The sequence below is a fragment of the Podarcis raffonei genome, chromosome 10 (assembly GCF_027172205.1).
Source record: "Podarcis raffonei isolate rPodRaf1 chromosome 10, rPodRaf1.pri, whole genome shotgun sequence".
NCBI lineage: Eukaryota > Metazoa > Chordata > Lepidosauria > Squamata > Lacertidae > Podarcis > Podarcis raffonei.
The window spans coordinates 43,059,291-43,079,847 of record NC_070611.1 but is presented as its reverse complement, the minus strand read 5'-3'; the positions used below and the strand labels follow the sequence as shown (position 1 = coordinate 43,079,847).

The 20,557-nt window shown below is 41.2% G+C and overlaps 1 protein-coding gene across 2 annotated transcripts; it reads left to right on the top strand.

Annotated features, from left to right (window-relative positions):
- Positions 1–25: 25 nt before the first annotated feature.
- Positions 26–20,329, top strand: LOC128421821 (sodium-coupled monocarboxylate transporter 1-like). Of its 2 annotated transcripts, none has more exons than XM_053405052.1 (15): positions 26–1,572; positions 3,470–3,535; positions 4,533–4,584; positions 6,102–6,169; positions 8,135–8,289; positions 8,933–9,073; positions 9,950–10,037; positions 11,201–11,289; positions 12,522–12,631; positions 14,934–15,001; positions 15,463–15,549; positions 16,328–16,512; positions 17,177–17,280; positions 19,491–19,576; positions 20,108–20,329. In XM_053405052.1, the coding sequence occupies exons 1-15, from the start codon at positions 1,102–1,104 to the stop codon at positions 20,210–20,212; spliced, it is 1,875 nt and encodes a 624-aa protein (XP_053261027.1). In that variant the 5' UTR covers positions 26–1,101; the 3' UTR covers positions 20,213–20,329. The 2 variants fall into 2 exon arrangements, with proteins under 2 accessions (XP_053261027.1, XP_053261026.1); XM_053405051.1 differs by having other exon boundaries at positions 803–1,572; positions 9,908–10,037.
- The last annotated feature ends 228 nt before the right edge of the window (positions 20,330–20,557 follow it).

Here is a 20,557-nt window from a genome sequence, read left to right as displayed (position 1 = left end):
CCTACTTGCTTTTAATAGGCACTGCCCTAAGAAAAAAACTTTTCCTATTTTACTTTTTGAAAAACTTTTTTTTATGGTCAGTGCTCTTTCCCCTTTCTTATTTTTCTCTTTCTCAAGGTTTCTAACTGACTGATCATTCTTGGAAAAAGCTCACATTTGCTGTGTTTCTTGGCCTTTGTTTTTGCTAGGAGTTGCTCATACTACTTACAGCCCCCTTTCTAGTTTTTGTCTTACCTTGATTATTTCTTTCGACTCTATAGTTCAAAATGTCTTATTTGGGGATGCTATTAGAGAAAGCTTCTGACTCTAATATTTTTTGAAGCAGCTATTTTAGTTTCTGTAGCTTTCTTAAAATGTTCCACTACAACCTAACTTACTTTGAAATACCCGTTATTTGCTGCTTTAATTTTAATCCCCATTTTGATACTGTAGCTTTTGCTGTTCGTTTTTCATCTGCTCTGAAGTGTTCTACTTGGCCTATTTCTAACAATTCACTTTCTAGTAAAGCTTCTACAGTGTTTAAAGAACCTTCTTCCTGTATTGTTAGCCCTCCGTTTCCCCTCTTTTCCTTATCAAAGGTTGCTGACCCATGGCTTTTCACCACTGGCAGCCATTTTGCCTGCAGCCTCCTTCCCTGTCTCTCTCTAGGAAGTTTATTTTTACCTGTTTGAATTGTGTGGTCCCTTTTACTCTCTCCAGAAGCTTGATCATTTCCGCTTACTTTATCACTCTAGCTAGTGACCCACTTTCTTAAGCTTCCCCCTTTCTCTTAATCCCCCCCCTGTCCAATTTGGGGGCCTTGTCTGTTTTGTTTTTTTAAAATATATACTAAAGTTTCCCATAAATATCCGGGTTGCAGTAATTCCATCTCCATTCAAGTTCTGGTGGGTTTGTTTGTTGTTATTGATGAGCAGGGAGCTCCAAACAAGTGCCACCTTTCCCATAGTGTTAGGCTTAGATTTTGAGTTTGATTTAGGGTTGTGCTGGGGGGCTACTCTGAGGTAGGCCCTGTTGGAAAGCATGAAGTTAGTGCATGGCAAACAGGACGGCATTACAGTCAGCCGTTGGGCTTAGAAGAGGTTTGTAGCTTTAAGGAACCCAATGCACCGTTGTTACCACGGTAACGAGATCCACAGCGCAGATGCTGCTTTCTCCAACCCACTCTGCCTATCTTCTGCCTCCCATTTGAGCCCCATGATGGCGACGCCTTCCCCCCCACCGCTTCTTGACCCCGAAGTACTAGCTGAACGCTTTGGTTTCTATGATTATGTCGTCTTTATAGCCATGTTGGTCTTCTCTGCAATAATTGGCATTTTCTTTGCCGCCAAGGGAGTATACAAATCTCAGAATGACTATCTGATGGCTGGCCGCAGTCTAACTTGTTGGCCAGTTGCATTGTCCCTCACAGCCAGCTTTATGTCAGCGGTGACGGTGCTGGGGACCCCAGCTGAGATCTATCGCTTTGGGGTTGCTTTTAGTCTCTTCGTTTTCGCCTATACCATTATGGTGCTGATGTCTGCCGAAGTGTTCCTACCTGTCTACTACCGGCTGCATATCATCAGCACCTATGAGGTAAGCAGACTTTTAGCATCTGTTCCAAGAACTGTATAAACCTAATGCCCCAGGTTAGCCTAACAACATACGATACCTGTAGTAAATATACCCCTAAGGCCTTTAAAAATAAATCATGGGACTATCCAGCAAGTTACTATTCACCTAAAAGAATTCAGAATTGGATCTGGCAAATTTCAATGGACAAAGTACAGTATTTCACAGAGAGAGCTCTGTTCCTGGCAGCTGCCTACTAGGAGTCACAGCTTCAAAGTAGAGCCTCTGATGATGAACTGAGCATGGGGAACATGTGTTAAACCCTTGAAGTTGGTAGTATGGAAATGCTATTTCTTTCTTTTCCTCAGTTCCATCTGTTGTTTTTCTGGCACCACTTTCTTATATAAAAAGCAGTCATTTTCTCTGGCCATGAAGCCACTTCAGGGTCATCTTTGAAACTCACTTAACTAGAACAGGGGCAGGGAACCTCCATCCTTTAGACCAAATTGTCATGTGACAAAGGTATTTGAGAGCAGAAGCAGTAAAGGAGTCTAGAAATGTTGTGAAATGATGAAAAGCTGCAGAATGACTGCTCCCCACATTAAATGCCTTTTGCATGGTTGCGTGCAGCCCCCCGGATCTCAGTGCGGCTCCCGGTAGTTCGGGCTGGCTTCACCCTCCCCAGGCTGGCTACCTGGAGGTCTCTGCCTACCTCAGCCAATCGCCCAATCCTGCCTGGGGAGGTGCTGCCAGGTGATTGGACAAGTAAGGGGAGGGACCACCCTGCCCACACAACAGAAGGTGAATCTTACCTGCGAAGCGTCAGTTGGCTCCTGTGACTCATCTTGAGGATGACTCATTCTCTGTATAAATATTGTACAGTGGTACTTTGGGTTAAGTACTTAATTCGTTCCGGAGGTCCGTTCTTAACCTGAAACTGTTCTTAACCTGAAGCACCACTTTAGCTAATGGGGCCTCCTGCTGCCACTGCGCTGCCGGAGCACGATTTCTGTTCTCGTCCTGAAGCAAAGTTCTTAACCCGAGGTATTATTTCTGGGTTAGCGGAGTCTGTAACCTGAAACGTATGTAACCTGAGGTACCACTGTATTTGCTTGCAGGCAGACTCAGTGTGGAGCCTAGAGAGTCTGTGTCTGTGTGGTGGAGCCTGTGCTCTGTGAAGCCTGTGCTCAATGGAAACTCTGTGTATGCTCTGAAGCTAGTTTAATCTTCTGTTTGCTATGCTGTTATTTGCAAACAAGTTTATTTTAACTCAGTAAAGCTTTTATTCTTTTACTGAATATGACTGTGTTATTAATTTACGCTGTAAGTCACAAATTTGGCCCTCCAGGCCTCATTTGGGGAAGCCATGTCCACCCCCCCTACATCTAAGTCATATATTACATCAGGCATGGGGGGTGCATAAGGGTGGGGCATCAAACGAACTATCAGGAGCTTAAAATAAGCTCCTGGTGTTCCTTTACTAGAGTAAGATGTGCTTCCAACTGCCAATTGGCTGATGGGCAACAGGAGTGCATTTTGCTCAAGGAGGAGAAAGAACTGGTGTGGCTCTAAATACAACAGCAACTTATTGCAGATCACGGAGGGTGTTTAATCCTCTCCTCTCATTCCCTTTCCCTGATCTGTAGTGCCTCCATTCCCAGGAGCTGTGTTTAGCTATAGAGAAGCTCTCTCAGTAACTTTGCATAGAATGTCACTGATGAAGTCTGTTCATATAGATATTTACTCAGAAGTAAATTTCAGGGAGTTCACTGAGATCTCACTCCCGAGCAGCTGTGCATAGAACTGCAGTCTTAAGCCTCCCCCCTCAAAAAGAAATCGTGTCAGTCCTATTTCTACATATTAGCTAGATTCATATGACTTTGTATGTTTTGTATCTAAAAGCAATTTGTCTCTTTCGCAGTACTTGGAGCTTCGATACAATAAAAAAATGCGTCTGATTGGAACAGTGATGTTTATGATTTTAACGGTAAGTAAAGCAGAATTTTTTATTGATTATCCATACTAAGAACATAAGGGGATCCTGCTGGATAAGGCAAATGGGGCATCTAGTCCTTTTCTCACAGTGACCAGTCAGATGCCTATGGGAAGTCTGCAAGCAGGACCTCTGTTTAATAGCACTCTGCCTACCGGCTCTTCACAGCAGCTGGTATTCAGAGACATATTGCCTCTGAGAGTGGAGGTAGAACACAGCCATCATGGATATTGGCAGGTGATAGCCTGATTCTCCATGAATTTGTCCAGCTGTCTTTAAAAGTCTTTGAAATTTAGTGGCCACCACTGTCTCCTGTAGGAGCGAGTTCCATAGTTTAACTATGCACTGCATTTTTATGTGAATTTCCCCTACTATATACATTTTTGTAAGCAATTTCACCTAATTTTTCTTTGTTATTCTTGCTATCTGTTTTTTTTACTGCGTTGGTTACCTATAAATATAATACATAAATAAAGAGTACAGAGACGGAGCAAAAGTGTCTTGCATTGCATGAACAAATGCGACTAAGAACTGGACTCGCTCATTTTGTTTGCACGCTTATTTCAGTGATACCGGAGTTTTTGTTGGCAAAATGCTCACTTAAAACGTGTAATCATTATGTACTTTTCACAGTATACTGACAAATATTTTGAAATATCAGGTTGTTGTTGTTTTTACATACTACTTATGTTGCTCAGTTTGTTTCACGGTACTTAAATCAAACTGGTGCTTTTTCTCAAAGAACTGTGAGGTGGTAGTGTTTCAGCCACAATAGTAATGTTAGTATGTATGGTATGTATATGTTGTTGTTTGTGTTCTATGATTGGTTATGTTCTTCAACTCCCCTCCCATCTTTGCCTAAGCACTATGTGGGCTGTTGAATAGGACTTGATGCTTTTGTACTTGCTCCTTGCAGGGAGGGCATCCCTGGTGTAGAACAAATAATTCTGAGAAAGAACATCTAACATGTGTGTTTATTTCATCTCCTCAGATATTATACACTGGAATTGTTATATATTCTCCATCCCTGGCTTTGAGTCAAGGTAATGTGAACACATTGTTTAAAACCATTAGCAAAGGACAAAAAACTAACGTTGACTTAGGTGGTTCACTTGTGTGAAATCTCCAGTACCTTTGTGAAAAGCTTGAGTCAAATTTTGCTTATTCTGTAGCATGTGAATAATAAGACAATGAAATCAATACATCTTATATAATATTTCAAATATATGTGGTAGTTGAAATAATAACTCTTATAGTTTGGCTGTTCATGAAATTCTTTTAATCATTTGCAGAGGCATTATCCTACTCCAGCTGGGTTAGGTCTCAGGCCCTGAGGTTGTCTGGAACAAGACTACACAACAGGTCACATTGCAGACTCAGGCCCAAAACACAATAGCATTAAGCAAAGTCAAAGTGAAGCAGGGGTCAAGCACAAAGGTAGAGTCCTGAGTCAAACATAATCCAAAAGCACAGCTGTGAGGCAGAGGTCATCCACTAACAGATCAGCCAGAACTCAGGTTGCAGGAGTAATGAGCTGAAAGGCATATGTTGTTTCAGCAAGTAGCAGGCCTTAACTCCCAGACTTTGCTGATCAACTACCTCAGCCTGAACTCCCTGGCACAGATGCTTTTGAGTGTGAGACCCTCTCTGGTACCTCTGCTGCTGGAGACCAACTCCAAGGGTCTTTCCAGGGCATTCCTTGGAGGCAGGCCTGGTGAGATGTCTCCCTGGATTAGTAGGGTTGGGGTTGGAGGCTCTGTGAGGTCCCGTGGGTTTCCTGGCTCTGGGTCCCACTATTCAATGGGATTTACTTCCAGGTCAGTGTGTACAAGATTGCAGCTTTTAGTCTTTTTGTAATGTGAGAGAAGGGAGAAGAATTAAGGAGAGTCTCACTGATAAGGGCATTCTATAATCTCACCAGGGTCAGATTTGAGGAGACCCAGATTTGAGGAGACCCCCCAATGCAGTCACATCTTTTTCCTCCAAGGAAAGACAGGAGATGGAGCAGGGCATAGTGGCAGGCAGACACTGCAAGTGAGAGTCAAATTTGACTCCTACTAAAAAGTGGCACAGCCACTCTCCCTCTGCTAAAGTGCTGCTTGAGGTCCTAATGAGGAGAGCAGAAAAAGCATCACAGCTGCCAGTAAGAGATCCTTCTGAGCTATTAGGACCCTCGACGCAATACCTGGCCTGGCCAACTACAAGCACTAGACTGAATGTCATCACCTAGTAGGACTTTTCCCTTATGGTCACCTGCACCACCTATTTAGGGGAAACCTGGAGAAGGGCCTCCTAATGATGATCTTAAGGTATGGCAGGTATGTCCTTCCACAGTTCAAGTATGCTTGCTACTCACCATCCAAGTAGTATTTACATTTCTTGTTTATAGCAAACTTTAAATTCATAAATGTCATGAAGATTTGTATGTGCACTTATTGTTTTGTCTTCTTTGCATAAATAAATAAATAAATAAATAAATAAATAAATAAATAAATAATGTTTTACCACATATCCCTAGAAATGTTTCAAAGAATATTTATGTATTTTCCCTCCCTTTCAGTTACAGGATTTCAGTTGTGGGGGTCTGTTATTTCAACAGGAATAGTCTGCACTTTCTATTGCACTCTGGTATGTGAACAGTTCACTTTAATAAACATTGTGGTTCCTGGATGTTCCTGTAAGTTTTATAAATCAACAAATCGATCCCAACTTTTACTTTCAGATTTGGTATAGGATTCTATTTTTCATGATCTATGTATTTATGTTATATCAGCCTTGCATTCAACCTTGCCTAGAGGCCTTGGGTACAATGAATTCCTTGCAGTGATTTGCTCCACCCCCCTTCTACCATTATTCTTGCTAGAAGACACATTTTTTACCTTCTCGTCAGTGCTGGTCACTGAGATAAGAGCATACAAGTGATTTCCAGGAGGTCTCCCCTATCCAAGTGCTGACCAGGTCCAAATTTTCAGCAAGGTTGTGGCTTCATGTGACTTTACACCACATCATGAGTCTAAATTTTCTTAGCAGGCTTGTAAAATAATGTTGGAGGCTAGTAAGTATTCCGGGCTTATCTACAAAGCTATGCTACTAACACATACAGTACTGGTTTTATAATATTGTAAAGTTCATGTTTTCCAGAAAAAAAACGCTTTAAAGCTTTGTTTGGTGAGATGCTGTGAATTTTCTGTTCAACATCTCTAGCTCCATATCACAGCAATGTAGTGTGGGTATATCATGGCATCAGTTACATAGATGTCTAATATGTGAATCTCTGGATGTTTCTAGAAGGATGCTTAATATTGCAAGTGGGTTGTTGGCGACAGGGTTGGGTTGTTGTTTTTTAACTTCAAAAATTTTCCATGGAAGGGGTAAATCTGGATTAAATGGGGGAGGAATACAGACTGACATTTTGATGCCAACAAAATTCTGTGGTTGCTTTAGGAAACTTCCATGCACGAGGATCCCACAATAAACACCTGTCTGTAAGAATCCTGTGTACAAATATTCCATTTCCTAGATTAAACTGAAAGAAAGAGAAGGAAATCTAGTTCCTGGATCTGGTTTAAAAAGTTAAGAAACACATTGTGTAACTGGGTAAAAAAAGGATCATTTTTCAGTGCTTTAGAGTTAAGATGGAAAATTTATCTTGCCCTCCCATCCTATATTAGTTCTATGCTGTCAGAAAGGAATCTTACATATAATTTAGAATATGTTTCTTTTCATATTCTTTTCAAATTGAATCTCAGCCAGTGGCTGAGATTGTTTGATTTTCAGCTGAAATACAAGCAAAGTTCAGCACTTCTTAAAACTTCCTTTTCTGAGGGCAAATAAATGTTTAAGCTTAAGCTTAAACATTTAAGAAGAGTTTGGATTTGATATCCCACTTTATCACTACCCAAAGGAGTCTCAAAGCTGCCAACAATCTCCTTTCCCTTCCTCCCCCACAACAAACACTCTGTGAGGTGAGTGGGGCTGATAGACTTCAGAGAAGTTTGACTGGCCCAAGGTCACCCAGCAGCTGCATGTGGAGGCGTGCAGACGCGAACTTGGTTCCCCAGATTACGAGTCTACCACTCTTAACCACTACACCACACTGGCTCTCTTTAAACATGCTTAAGCTTAACAACTTTAAAAGAGAACAATTAAAATTTATTGAGCAAGGACACCCGAGATGTTTGTATATTGATTGATTGTATTCAAATGAATCCCAAAGTGGCTTACAAACAATAAATACAGTGGTACCTTGAGTTACAAACACCTCAGGCTACAAACGCTCCAGGTTACAAACGCCGCTAACCTTGAAGAGTTACCTCGAGTTGAGAACTTTGCCCCACGATGAGAATGGAAATTGTGTGCTGGCGGCACAGCAGCGGCAAGAGGCCCCATTAGCGAAAGCACGCCTCTAGTTAAGAACAGTTTCAGGTTAAGAACGGACCTCCGAAACGAATTAAGTTCGTAACTAGAGGTACCACTGTAACAGTAACATAATGCAGCATGATAGAACATCTATTCGCAAATATATGTGCATATATCTATACAGGCAGAACTGACTTTTTTTAAACATATACTGCATCTGCTTTTCCTGTATAGGGTGGCCTAAAAGCAGTGGTTTGGACGGATGTTTTCCAGTTTATACTGATGATAAGTGGGTTTCTAGCCGTGATTTTTCGAACTTTAGTAATTAAAGGAGGATTTACTGCTATTATGGATGATGCTCGTCATGGAGGAAGACTAAGAGTCTGGGAGTAAGTGTTTCCTTAGTATGCTACCCAGGACATTCTTAAAGGTTTTGAAAAGTTTGGGAATTTACATTTCAGTGGGTGGACAACTCAAGAGAAAGTAACTCCCTTGATAAAATATCGATCTCTGAGTGGTATTAGAACAGCAAATTAATGGTAAAGCTTATAAATGTGAAATGCATACTTGCTTAAGACTTCAGTCCTATTGGATTAGTGATGGGGGAACTGAAGACCTTTCATCCTGCCTCATGCTCCTGCTCTTTCTGATAGAGCAGGAGTGAGGGTGGAGGTGCATATTTGGAATCTTCTATCCTATTTCCACTTTTTTGGGGGGGAAACCTGTATCCTTCCCATTGTTCCTAATGGCAGGAAAATAAAAGGAACTGATTTATGCCAGCTCCTGGGTTGGCATAAATCTCTCCTTGTTTGCAATCATGTCAATGGACTGGGAAGACTATGGCCCTCCCACAGCAAACCCACCCCCTTCTGGCTATATTGATGTCAGAGCTCTGAAATCAGTAGAGCACAGGCTATCAAGTAGAGGAATTTCATTCAAAGTTCTAACATTCCCCCTTTCCTCCACTGAATTCTTCATTTTTTTCCCATGTCAGAACTTGCACATTACTTTTATATGCCTTTTTCCTCTTAGCTTTAACCTAAGCCCTCTGCAAAGGCATACTGTGTGGACAGTTACCATTGGCGGCAGTTTCACTTGGCTTGGCATATATGGAGTAAATCAGTCTCAGGTTCAACGGTACCTTGCTTGCAAATCAAGACTTCATGCAAAACTGTAAGACTACATATTGTAAATCCATTCTTTCAGTCCAAATATTCTCAGGTGCACTAGTGGATTCCTCATGTGCTCCTGCCTGTGAGGATTGTTTGATCTGTGTTTCAACTTATGGGTGCTGGATATGTGATTTATTTCCCATGCAATATCTTTTTTTTTTTTTTTTTTTGCATGGACCTCACCCAGAAAAGTGATCATAGAACCTTAGAGTTGGAAGAGATCCAAGGGCCAATCTAGTTCAACCCTCTGCAATGAAGGAATCCTATCAAAAGCATCCATGACAGATGGTTACCCAACCTCTGCTTAAAAATCTCCAAGGAAGGAGAGTCCACCACCTCTTGTGGGAATCTGTTCCACTGTTGATCAGCTCTTACTGATTTGCAAACAGAAGCTGGTTTCCGGTTATGGAAAGTGATTATTGAGTACTTTGCCATTTTGCTGAATCTGCTTTGCTGAGTCTATTAAGGCGTACTAAGTTGCATATTTGCTAAAAGCCTCTTAAAGTTATTTAAGTTTCTACTTTGCAAAATGATAAAGTGAAATTAGATATCAGTGTTTGGTTTAGCAATAAACTGTAGTCTTGCCAATCCATGAAATACCTTCTAAATCAGGAAGAGAATTTCGAAGGTAGTCCTACTGGATACAGCAAAGTTGTCCAAACATTTGGTGGTGTGCATTAATTTGTAGGGATTACCTTGCGCCTTAGGCATGATGTATTTGCAGCTGTGTTCATAATATCGTAGAGTTGGAAGGGACCCCAGTGAACCTCTGTTTTCATATAATTTCAGCAAGAACAATGCTTCTTTAACCTACTTTTCTAACATTTTCTTACAGCTCTCTTTATTTAAATCTTATGGGACTTTGTCTAACTCTTAGTTCTGCAGTATTCAGTGGACTCTCAATGTACTCCATATACAAGGATTGTGATCCATGGACTTCAGGCTTTGTGGCAGCACCAGATCAGGTTTAGTATTACTGTCAAGTGAAAGAGTTACCGGTACACACATAATAGATCAGACTCATATTTATCTTCCATGTAACTAAGTTTTAAGAAGGCCTTTTGGAAAGATAACATAATTAGCAAGTTATGATTGTGAGGGACAAGGAAAACTGCCACTTTACTTGAAATAATAGACAGATATAATAAAATCATGAAGCAAGGAACCCTCTCATTCCTAAACAGAGCAGGAATTTCAAATATGCATCTTCTGTAGAAAGAAATAATATATGTTTATGCAGCCAGGTTGGTTCAGTACAATTACTTGCCTATTTGGCTTGCGAGGCATCTACTCATGGACCTGGTCTCTCCTATTTGTCCAAAGCAGGGATATGTGATCAGATTTTTTTCTGTAACTTTTCCCTCTGCTGCCTCTTCCTCCAGTTCAAATATGTCTCTCGCTTCTTCTTATTACTCTGCTTTGAGCTCATACCTGTTTCTCCTTGTACTTTTTCTCCCAGTTCACCTGTGTTTTCCCTTCTTCCTTGCTTTCTACATGCTCTCCACAACTCCTCTGGTCCCTTCTTTATCTTTAGTGCTTGAATTCACTCGGTGGTCTTGCCTCCCTCACTTCTTTCAGCTGCAAGTGATCACATCCCTTTTAAAATGGGCTTCTAAGCCCACGGAGAAAACTAGGAAGCCTTTCAAGTGGTCTGTATGCCAGCCCCACCAAGCTTTTTCAATGCCTGGGCCACTCCAGCTGTGTGTCAGTCCTCCATGTTATGGCAGGGAATATGCTCAGAATGTAAGCACATAGTGCCACACCCTGTGAATCTCAGCCACAGTAGTGTTTGGGTAGGAAGCACCCAAAATGCCAAGGTGTCCTCTGTGCTTGGTAGCCAGTGTACATTTTGCCCTGAAGCTACCACCTTTCTCAAAGGGTTTACATGGAACTTAGCTGGAGTAACAAATCGTTCTCAGCAAACAAAGGGTACTTCTCCCAACCTAGTGTGCTATGTTTAATAATCAATGGAGTGTGTGTGTGTGTGTGTGTGTGTGTGTGTTCAGTGTTACAAGGACATGCACAAACCTAAATAATTTCAAGTTAGATTTTTATTTCAAACCATGATTGAGTTTCTAAACTTCAAATCAAAAAAGTTTACTATTTCTCAATGGTGAATTTTTTCCAGCTTATGCCGTATTTTGTGTTGGAGATTTTGGGTGACTATCCAGGAGTTCCTGGACTTTTTGTGGCCGGGACCTACAGTGGGACATTAAGGTGAGTTTCAGTGGAACATCCAGGTCATTTTTAAGCAACCCTAGGTCTAGATTCTAGAAAGTTACTGGTGACTTTCAGCCAATTTTTAAAATGATAAATCAATGTCTCTCTGGCCAAACTAAGCATTATGCTGAACACACAGTTTGATATTGCATTTGAAAAAAAATATTCAATAGCAGTTGTGAAGGGAGCTCAAGTGGAACCGTAAGAAGTGAGTTTAACCCTTTCCCTCAGTACTGCAGGCCTGATTAAAATCTGCTATTTGGCACCGGAGGAAAGCTGATTGACCTTCCTCACAGTTGCTGTTTAAAGTTAAAACAACAAAACGTTCATTAATGCAAAACGAGCCAAAGATCCCTCTAGTCCAGCATCCTGACTTAAAGTAGCCAGCCACATATCTAATGGGAAGCATGCAGGCAGGACCTGAGTGCAACAGCACTCGCCCCTCCTGTGGTTTCCAGCACCTCCTCCAATGGTGGAAGTAGAATGTAGCTGTCGAGGTCAGTAGCCATAAACAGTCATATCCTCCGTTAGTCCAGTCCCCTGTTAAAGTCATCCAAGTTGGTGGCCTTCACTCCATCAGGTGGTAGTGAATTTCATAGTTTCACTTTTGTCTGTCCTGAATCGTTCAACATTCAGCTTCATTGGATGGCAAAAATGGATAGTATCATGATATAACATGCAGTGTGACTCTCAATCATATGTATAGTGGTACCTCTGGTTAAGAACCTAATAGTTAAGAACTTAAGCTCCCACCGCCTACCGGAAAGGGCACCGCTGTTCCAGTTCCTTTGTGGAGCCTCTGCCATCCCGCAACACCGCCGCACCAAGACGGGTGAGCGGACTTAGTTGCCTCATCACAGCCTCACTGGCACTGTGGTGCTTTTGGGTATATTAGCTCTGTGACTTGGCATGAGTACCTTGTCATGGATTGTTACCGCAAATGACCAGCTCACCAAGTGGCTAATGTAGGAAAGTCTTACCACTTTTAGCACACATCGGGCTCAGTGGCAGGAAAAGCTCTCATCAAGCTTTCATAAATACAGATGACAGACTGAGAATACGATGAAAAGCCATTACCACTTTGTGAATTGTATTGGGACAATGTTTCTGTCATAGCTCAAGTTTTGTTCCTCCCCACCCCTGCTCCCAAAATTGTATCAGTTTTAAAATATTTGTGCAACCGCAACACAAATGCAAACCTCAGAAAATTTTAATTTTATATTCTTTAGTACAGTGTCATCCAGCATCAATGCATTAGCTGCTGTAACAATTGAAGACCTCATTAGACCTCATTTTAAGATGTCTGACACAAGCATGTCATGGATTTCCATAGGAATGAGTAAGTTTGTATGTGATATTTTATGTTTTTAAATAAAAAATCCCACTTTTTCTCATTAACTGTAGAAGTTAAGATACATTAAAAAATCTGAGTGAGGCTTAGACATAATAAAACTGTTTGTAAATGCAGCTGTCTCCTTGCTATACAGGATTATGCCTTGTATATAGAATAAAACACTAAAATCCAAATGGAAAAATGACTTCAAATGTGTAATAAAGGAAACTCACTGGACAGCTATGTGGAATAAGCCACCCTTTGTTTCTGGTTTGGACATCATGTCAGGGCAGACTTTGCCTTATTTACCAACACCATGACAGGACCAGTGGAGGAACAGAGTGGAGCAAGAACTTATGTTAAACCATAGTTTTGTAAATCTATAGTTCAATGTGACAAGTGAAATGGGTCTGTGTCTTCCATCTGCTCTTTGTAGGCTTGTTTACATACAATTTTGCACAGTGATTGTTTAGAGCAGAGATAAGTGGCCTATGGCCCTTCAGATGTTGTTTAACTCCAACTCCCATCAGTCCCAGAAAACATGACCAGTAATTAGGGATGATGAGAGCTATAGTCCCACAACATTCGGAGGGCCACAGGTTCCCCACCCTGATTGTTTTACACATATTTTTTATATTTAAGATAGTGGTGAGTTTTGGGCCTAGGTCTCCTAAACCTCTTACATCTCTAACTGTTAAGCCACTCTGGCTCTCCACTATAATTTACTTTAGACAGTATCATGACAGTTGCATCAGGAAGTCTCAAGGAGCCAGACAGAAATACTGTACAAAAAGCAACTGATTAGAATTATGGACCTGCATCAGTCGCAAACTGTATACAATGAAACATGTACAGTAAGGGTCAAGGGTTGCATTGATCCACGACCAACCTCCAGGGCTTGCCTGTTGAAGTGGGTATTGTAAAAGTGGCCTTGGCCCCAATGAATAGAGGATCTGTTGGCTTGAGAATGAGAAGTTACATTGGCTGCTGTGCTCCATTATTCTTCACCAGCATTTGACTCCACCTCTCTATTGTGGTAACCCACTGAGCCACTTGGGCTTGCTGATCAGAAGGTTGGCGGTTCAAATCCCCACAACGGGGTGAGCTCCCATTCCTCTGTCCCAGCTCCTGTCAACCTAGCAGTTCAAAAGCTGCGGTGGGAAGGTAAACAGCATTTCCATGCACTCTGGTTTCTGTCATGGTGTTCCGTTGCTCAAGAAGCAGTTTAGTCATGCTGGCCATATGACCTGGAAAGCTGTGGACAAACGCCAGCTTCCTCAGCCTAAAATGCGAGATGAGCACCGCAATCCCATAGTCACCTTTGACTGGACTTAACCGTCCAGCGGTCCTTTACCTTTTTACCCAGTGTTACAATTCTGAAGTGCAGACACTCTTCATGACAAGCCCCCACAGTCAGACCACCATAGCCATACCCCTTCTCAGACTACACAGCAGAAATGCAATTTCAACCAATGCAGACATTATTGCTTTAGTACCAGACCAACCTGTCCCTCTGATTTGCAGAACATTTAGCCTTATGAAGAATTCTGGTGGTTGTGGGCTCTAAAAGTTGACCAAAGGAAAAGGACTTTATAACTTTTCAAAATAGAAGTGGCAGCTGACATGCTAATGTAACCTACCTCTTTCTCTGCTTAGGTTACACAGTGGTTTCTCTCTGATAAAAGCTTATTTATTTGGCATGCAGAGGATAGGCCTCAAGAGATTATGTCATTGTTTCTGCTGTGAAATGTGGTAGAGCTTTGTCCCAGCCCATCTACTTGTTTGCACTATACTCTCTGTTGGTGCCTGTGCTGCCTACAGCTTCATGCGATGCCTGTGGAAAATGTATGATCACTACCTGTTGTATTTCCACTGCAGCTATGGGACTGCACAGGGCCACCTGATGCTCAGAAAAAAGGAGTCCACCTAAAATTGCCAATACAGCAGCCAAAATGCTGGGCCATAATTAGGCTGCAAGTTAGCCATACCCAATGTACAGTAAATTATTATCATCCATTATAACATAGGATATAACATAGGATTTCCATTTTTATGCATGATAATCATATAATTAAACCAGTATCTAACATTTTTTGTTGGTGTTTTTTTTTTTTTAAAAATCATATTCACTTCCTCCAAGGGAGTAAAATTTTGTTGGTTTTGGTAATTCCTAGTGGCAAACTCTAATATACTCGCTGTCTTTGATTTTTTTATTAGAAGGCAGAACGTCTTAAATAAATCTTAAACTTATCAGTCTGTTACATATATGAATAAACCATATAAACTTTGCATAAATTTATTCATTTAGACCTGCTTTTTGGTGCAGTGTGCCTTGCCATGGCTGGCGTGGCATCCAAGATGGGTGGTTTGTTACAGGTAAGCATTTAACAGTTATTCTTAGACTTCTAGTTTTTAGAAGAATTTGCTTAGATTTTGTGAATCTAATTATATATTCTATATTCCTCATTAAGTGCTCTGCTGGCAAGTTCAGTGGCTAAGGGGTTGCATTCTGACTCTCAGAGGAAGGAAGAGGGGCAGTGGCCTGAGCTAAGCACCTGCACTGCCAAAACTGTCAGCAGAGCTGCTGGTTTTAAAACAGTGAGAAAAGGGGGGGGGGAGTGTCGCTGCTGATGTGTCAAGCTTCACCATCACCTGAAATGGCAGGTTTCTTGGAGCTGTATCTTTTTGAAGGGCCTCTCCTAAAAAGCCCTTCCATAGTCAAATGAACTTCAAAGCAGGGTGAAAAAAAAACAGAACTTAAACTTTTTGCTAATTTACTTTTTGTTTTTGCTAGTCCCTGTATTTACTAACCACCTTGATTTTGTTCCATCCTTCAGGCTGCGCTCAGTATTTTTGGAATACTTGGTGGACCTCTTTTGGGAATATTTTCTTTGGGCATCCTTTTACCTTTTGCAAATCCTACAGTAAGTAATTCTTTTGTCTTCTGCTTGTTAATATGCAATGGTATAAGAGAGCTCATTTTATACTTTGATATTTTAGCAGTCCACAGAGTATTTATAGTGCCTTCATTATTTAGTAACTTTACACGCACACATGATTTGTTCACACATAATGCAAAGCTATGGTTTTGCATTCTGTCAACAGGCATTCAGGAGCACAGTGCTCATTCACTCTCCTCCTCTTGTCTTCTGGTTTGTAATGATTCCTTGCTGCCTACCCTACTTTGAGACAAACCATTGCTTGCCATTTTGTCTTATCCAGCAAGGTATGGTTTGGCATTAATGAGGATAGGAGACAGGAAACGGTTGTACTCTAGGGAAGAGAAAGTCTGTAAGCCTAGATCCCTGACTTCATGAATAATGGTTTGAGGTGATGTCTTAACCACCCCAGAATAAAAAAAAGTGAAATGAATGCTGTCATCCCCCTGATCAAAATGCTGATGGAGATATTGAGATGAAGAATGAAATGAAGCATTCGAAAGAGGAAATAGAGTGAACGTCTTATTTCAACTACCCTTACATAGTCTGGCTACATATGTGTTACAGTCATGGCAAAGAAATAACAAAATTCTTTAAATCCTAAGTGACTGTAGCAGAATGAGTTTAAAAAACGGGTGCCCAGACACTAGCCTCCAGGAATCCTGTATTTGATTTTAAACATTAGAGTCAGAACCCTTTTTGAAAGGATTTGTCCCTATTGTTCATGTTGAGTTTACATTGTGTGTAATTTTCTACTTCTCAGGGTGCATTTTCAGGTCTCATGTGTGGATTTATTGTTACATTATGGGTTGGATTTGGGGCTATCAAGTACCCTCCCTCTCGCGACAAAACATTGCCGTTACCCCTTTCAACAGCAGGCTGTCGGAAATACAATGTTACTCTCACCACGCCATTAACTACTACTGTGCATACTACACCTGCTCAAAGGTATGCATAAGACTTCAATTATATGTTAGATATGGTTGAATGATGTTTCATATTTGATTTATTTTTTTTACACAGAGTGTTTTATCAAGCTCTTGTTGGCGTCTTAGGACTTCCTTTGGGAAAGCAAAAGCATTAAATGTGAAATGAAATGATACACTGAATGTGGGACTATATTCTAATTAAACAATGAGTGCTTATTTGCTGGAATAATGTCCCTTTGTCCACCGGCATATTAATGCTTTAAGATTATCTTCAAAATAACTAGAGTTTAACCAAATTTACTTGAGGCTTTTTTTGTCTGTCTGGAGGCTTTTGCTAATCAGTTTCATTAGATGATGTTTGGGTTATTTATTTATTTTAGTTATTATTTATTAAATTTATATCCTTCGCTTCCACTCAAAGGTGTGCTTGTTACTTGCCCATAGAACAGAAAATTAAAGCGTTGTGCCAGTATCTGTACTATCTCTTTAAGTTTACATGTTGACTGTTCAATCCTATATATGTCTGTGCAGAAATAAGTCCTACTGAGTTCAGTGGGGCTTACTCTCCAGTAAGTGTATATAGGATTGCAGCCTTTGTCAGTTTAAAGTACAGTAAGCTTAAGCTAATTTTTGGATATCAATACAGCATAATTTTGGAAGGAAATGTTTTTTCCCCTTTTCAGATCTTTTCTTCAGGAGTATTGGTACTCGCTGTCCTATTTGTACTTTAGCACATTAGGAACTTTGATCACATTCATTGTGGGAGCCATCGTAAGTGCAATGACAGGTAATATTTTTTCTAGTTTTGATTAAGCTTTGATTAAAGCATAGAAATCCGCAGTCTGAAGCTCATTTGAATTTGTATTGCTATATATCTTTAATGAAGCAAAACATGCATGTAAAGTAGTATTCAGGGAGCTGCATCCATGATAACGTGTTCAAAATTTATCCTGACCCAAGTGTAGTCAAAATATTTTGATTATTTTGAAAACAGGACTGTTAAGAAGTTACCCATTGGAATGGAGATCATATTTGAATAGATGATTTAGTTCCTGGGAGTGTACTGTATGTCCCTTTCTGGAGAGAGAGCTCTCATCTTGGAGAGGTAGATCTGATGTCAAACGCCACCTCCTCACCATTATGGAAGCTTCTATGACCCTTCCTCTACTAATGCCATCATTTGTGCTTTGACATCATTTAGGCCAAAAAAGAGGCATGTTGATCCAAGAAAATGGAATGTTGTTTCTTACCATTCTTTACCCAGGGGAAGGGGGAGCAGCTCCTCCCTCTAGCTCCAATACAGTGGTACCTCGGGTTATAGACGCTTCAGGTTACAGACGCTTCAGGTTACAGACGCTTCAGGTTACAGACTCCTCTAACACAGAAATAGTACCTCGGGCTAAGAACTTTGCTTCAGAATGAGAACAGAAATCGTGCTGCGGCGGTGCGGCAGCAGCGGGAAGCCCCATTAGCTAAACCTGGTACCTCAGGTTAAGAACAGTTTCAGGTTAAGAACAGACCTCGAGAACGAATTAAGTTCTTAACCCGTAGTACCACTGTGCAAAGGACTAAGCAGATTTCTTAAGATATACTTTGTTGTGAGGGAGCAGCTACTCCCCCCGCATCGCAAGATGTAGCACAGTGACAAAACCCAATAATTATCAATAAGAAATTGAGGAAACATAAAAGACACACCTGAATGTCCACCTCAGAAGTCAACAGATGAACTGCTTCTGTTTCTATCTCAAACTCCTTTAGAATTGCTAAGTTAAAAGCAGATTTTCAAAGCTGGGTTCTAAGGCCTCGGAGGTGAGCAACTTCCATGAGGTACTGTATTTTTCGCCCCATAGGGCGCACCTAGTTTCGGGGGGGGGGGATAAAGAAAAAAAAATTATATCCCCCCCAGGCGTGGGGCTGGAGCGGGGAAAACCCGAGCTTCCCCTGACCCCAGCCCCCAGAACAGGCCATCTGCAAGCCTAGGGAGCCCGGCGGGAAGTCGTGCCGGGCTCCCACGGCTTGCGGAGCACTGCCCAAAGCCCCGGGCGCGCTACTCAGTGCGCCCCAGGCTTCGGGATGCAGGCAGCTCTCTGCAAGCCTTGGGAGACTGGCTCCCAAGGCTTGCGGATAGCTTCCTGAAGCCTGGAGAGCGAGAGGGGTCGAAAGCCTGCATTCGCCCCATAGGATGCACACACATTTCCCCTTCAAATATGGTATGGGGGGAAATAAAACTAGGAAGAAAGGAAAAACAAACAATGAATTTTCCATAAGGCTCACCATCACCATTTTCTGTCATATTGTATATTGCACTTAAAGCGTTTTATTTGCAGCTGTATAGCTGAGTCCATGTTACTAGTATGACATAGTAGAAAGAATGATGGGGCAAGGTAGGGCAAGGGAGTAAGGACTCAGTGGGCAGGCTGAGGCCCACTTGAAAGTAGTTCCAGGCCCACTGGTTGATTCCAGCTCACTCTTTGAGCAATACTGTTCTAACATGTTAGTCCTGGAAACCTAGCAGTTCAAAAGCACACTAGTGCAAGTAAATAAATAGGTACCGCTGTGGTGGGCAGGTAAATTGCATTCCTGTGCGCTCTGGCTTCTGTCACAGTGTCCCATTGTGCCAGAAGCGGTTTAGTCATGCTGGCCACATGGCCCAGAAAGCTGTGGACAAACGCCGGCTTCCTCAGCCTGAAAAGTGAGATGAGTGCTGTGCTCCATAGCCTCCTTTGATTGGACTTAACTGTCTAGGGGTCCTTTACTTGGAAACAAGTTTAGCATATCTGATATATGGCAAGGAGATACCTTTGGAAATAATCCTCTTTGCCTCACATGACATAAGATTGCTGAGTAGCTATAGAGTAATTTCTAAATTCCATCTTTGTTTTTTGGTTCTGAGAGGAGACTTTCTCTCCAGAGGGGAGTGAGCATGAGTAGGTCATACCTGTGCCGGAACTGAATTGCCTTGTGTGAGATCATGTTGTTAATCCAACTATCTTCTAGGAGGATTTCAGCAAACCGTGGAAAGCAGACTTCTCTTTGGCAAAGAAGACTTTATAGGCAACTTTGTGTTTTGGAAATCTAAGTGGGTAAGTATCCTTTTGTAAGTCTTTCTCATATGTATTTCATAGGCAGATATCCTGTATGTATTCAGAACCTAATCTCAGACGTTTTATGAAGCATGCATGTACTAGAAGCATGAAACATATTGGCCTCTGCCAAAAAAATCTTCATGTGAAGTACCAGCTCCATCAAAATATATTCTTGTTTGCTCATCACCCTTTAATATGTACTCCCTTGCTCCACTTCATGGCATGAGTAGATAGGATCTAACAGCAGGTGCCAAATGTACACACACAAGAGCTGTTTGTAGTTTTTGCCTACACAATGCTTTTGAATGTGCAAGATCTAATCTAGAGTGTAATCTAAGAAGTCTTATTTTAACATACACACACCATTTACTGTAGTGGAGTCAAGCAAGGTTATACACTTAGATTTTACACTTAAGACCATTGAAATTAGTGGTCTTAAGTGCAGTTGACTCTGCACTGGACTATGGTTATAAAGAGAAAACTAGGATTTTTCTTATACATGTGAATTTATGACCATTACATTTTCAGGTACAGCTGTATGAAAAGCTTCATCCAAAAGTTAATCCAGAGGAGCCAGCGGTTTCTGAAGGTGCTGTAGAAGGTACCACGGATGACACGGAAGGGGGAAAATAGAGGTCACAACAATTAACGCAGTGGAGTAAAAAGTCCAGCAATGTTTCATTTTATTCATTGTGTTTAAAAATGGAAATTTTGGTGTGTGTTTTCTCAATAAATCTGCATTGAAGCAGTGATTGGTTTGTTAACCAAAGTATAAGCAAACTGACTCAGTTTTGGGTAAACGAGAGCCTATGATAAAGTAACAATCGGATTAAAATTGAGTATAAATCAAAATTTAAAGTGCAGTATATAGATACCTGCCTCACTCATTGAAGAACTTTAATTATAGTTCTGTTTGACTGGTTGGAAATCCTGTGTACAAGATAGCTCTTCTGCATTTTGTTTATACCAAGGGATTAT

Coding starts and splice junctions, on each gene's coding strand:
- LOC128421821 (XM_053405051.1), top strand. CDS start 1,102: ATGCACCGTTGTTACCACGGTAACGAGATCCACAGCGCAGATGCTGCT. Junction 10,038..11,200: donor TTGTGGCAGCACCAGATCAG/GTTTAGTATTAC, acceptor AATTTTTTCCAG/CTTATGCCGTATTTTGTGTT. Junction 19,577..20,107: donor TGTTTTGGAAATCTAAGTGG/GTAAGTATCCTT, acceptor TTACATTTTCAG/GTACAGCTGTATGAAAAGCT.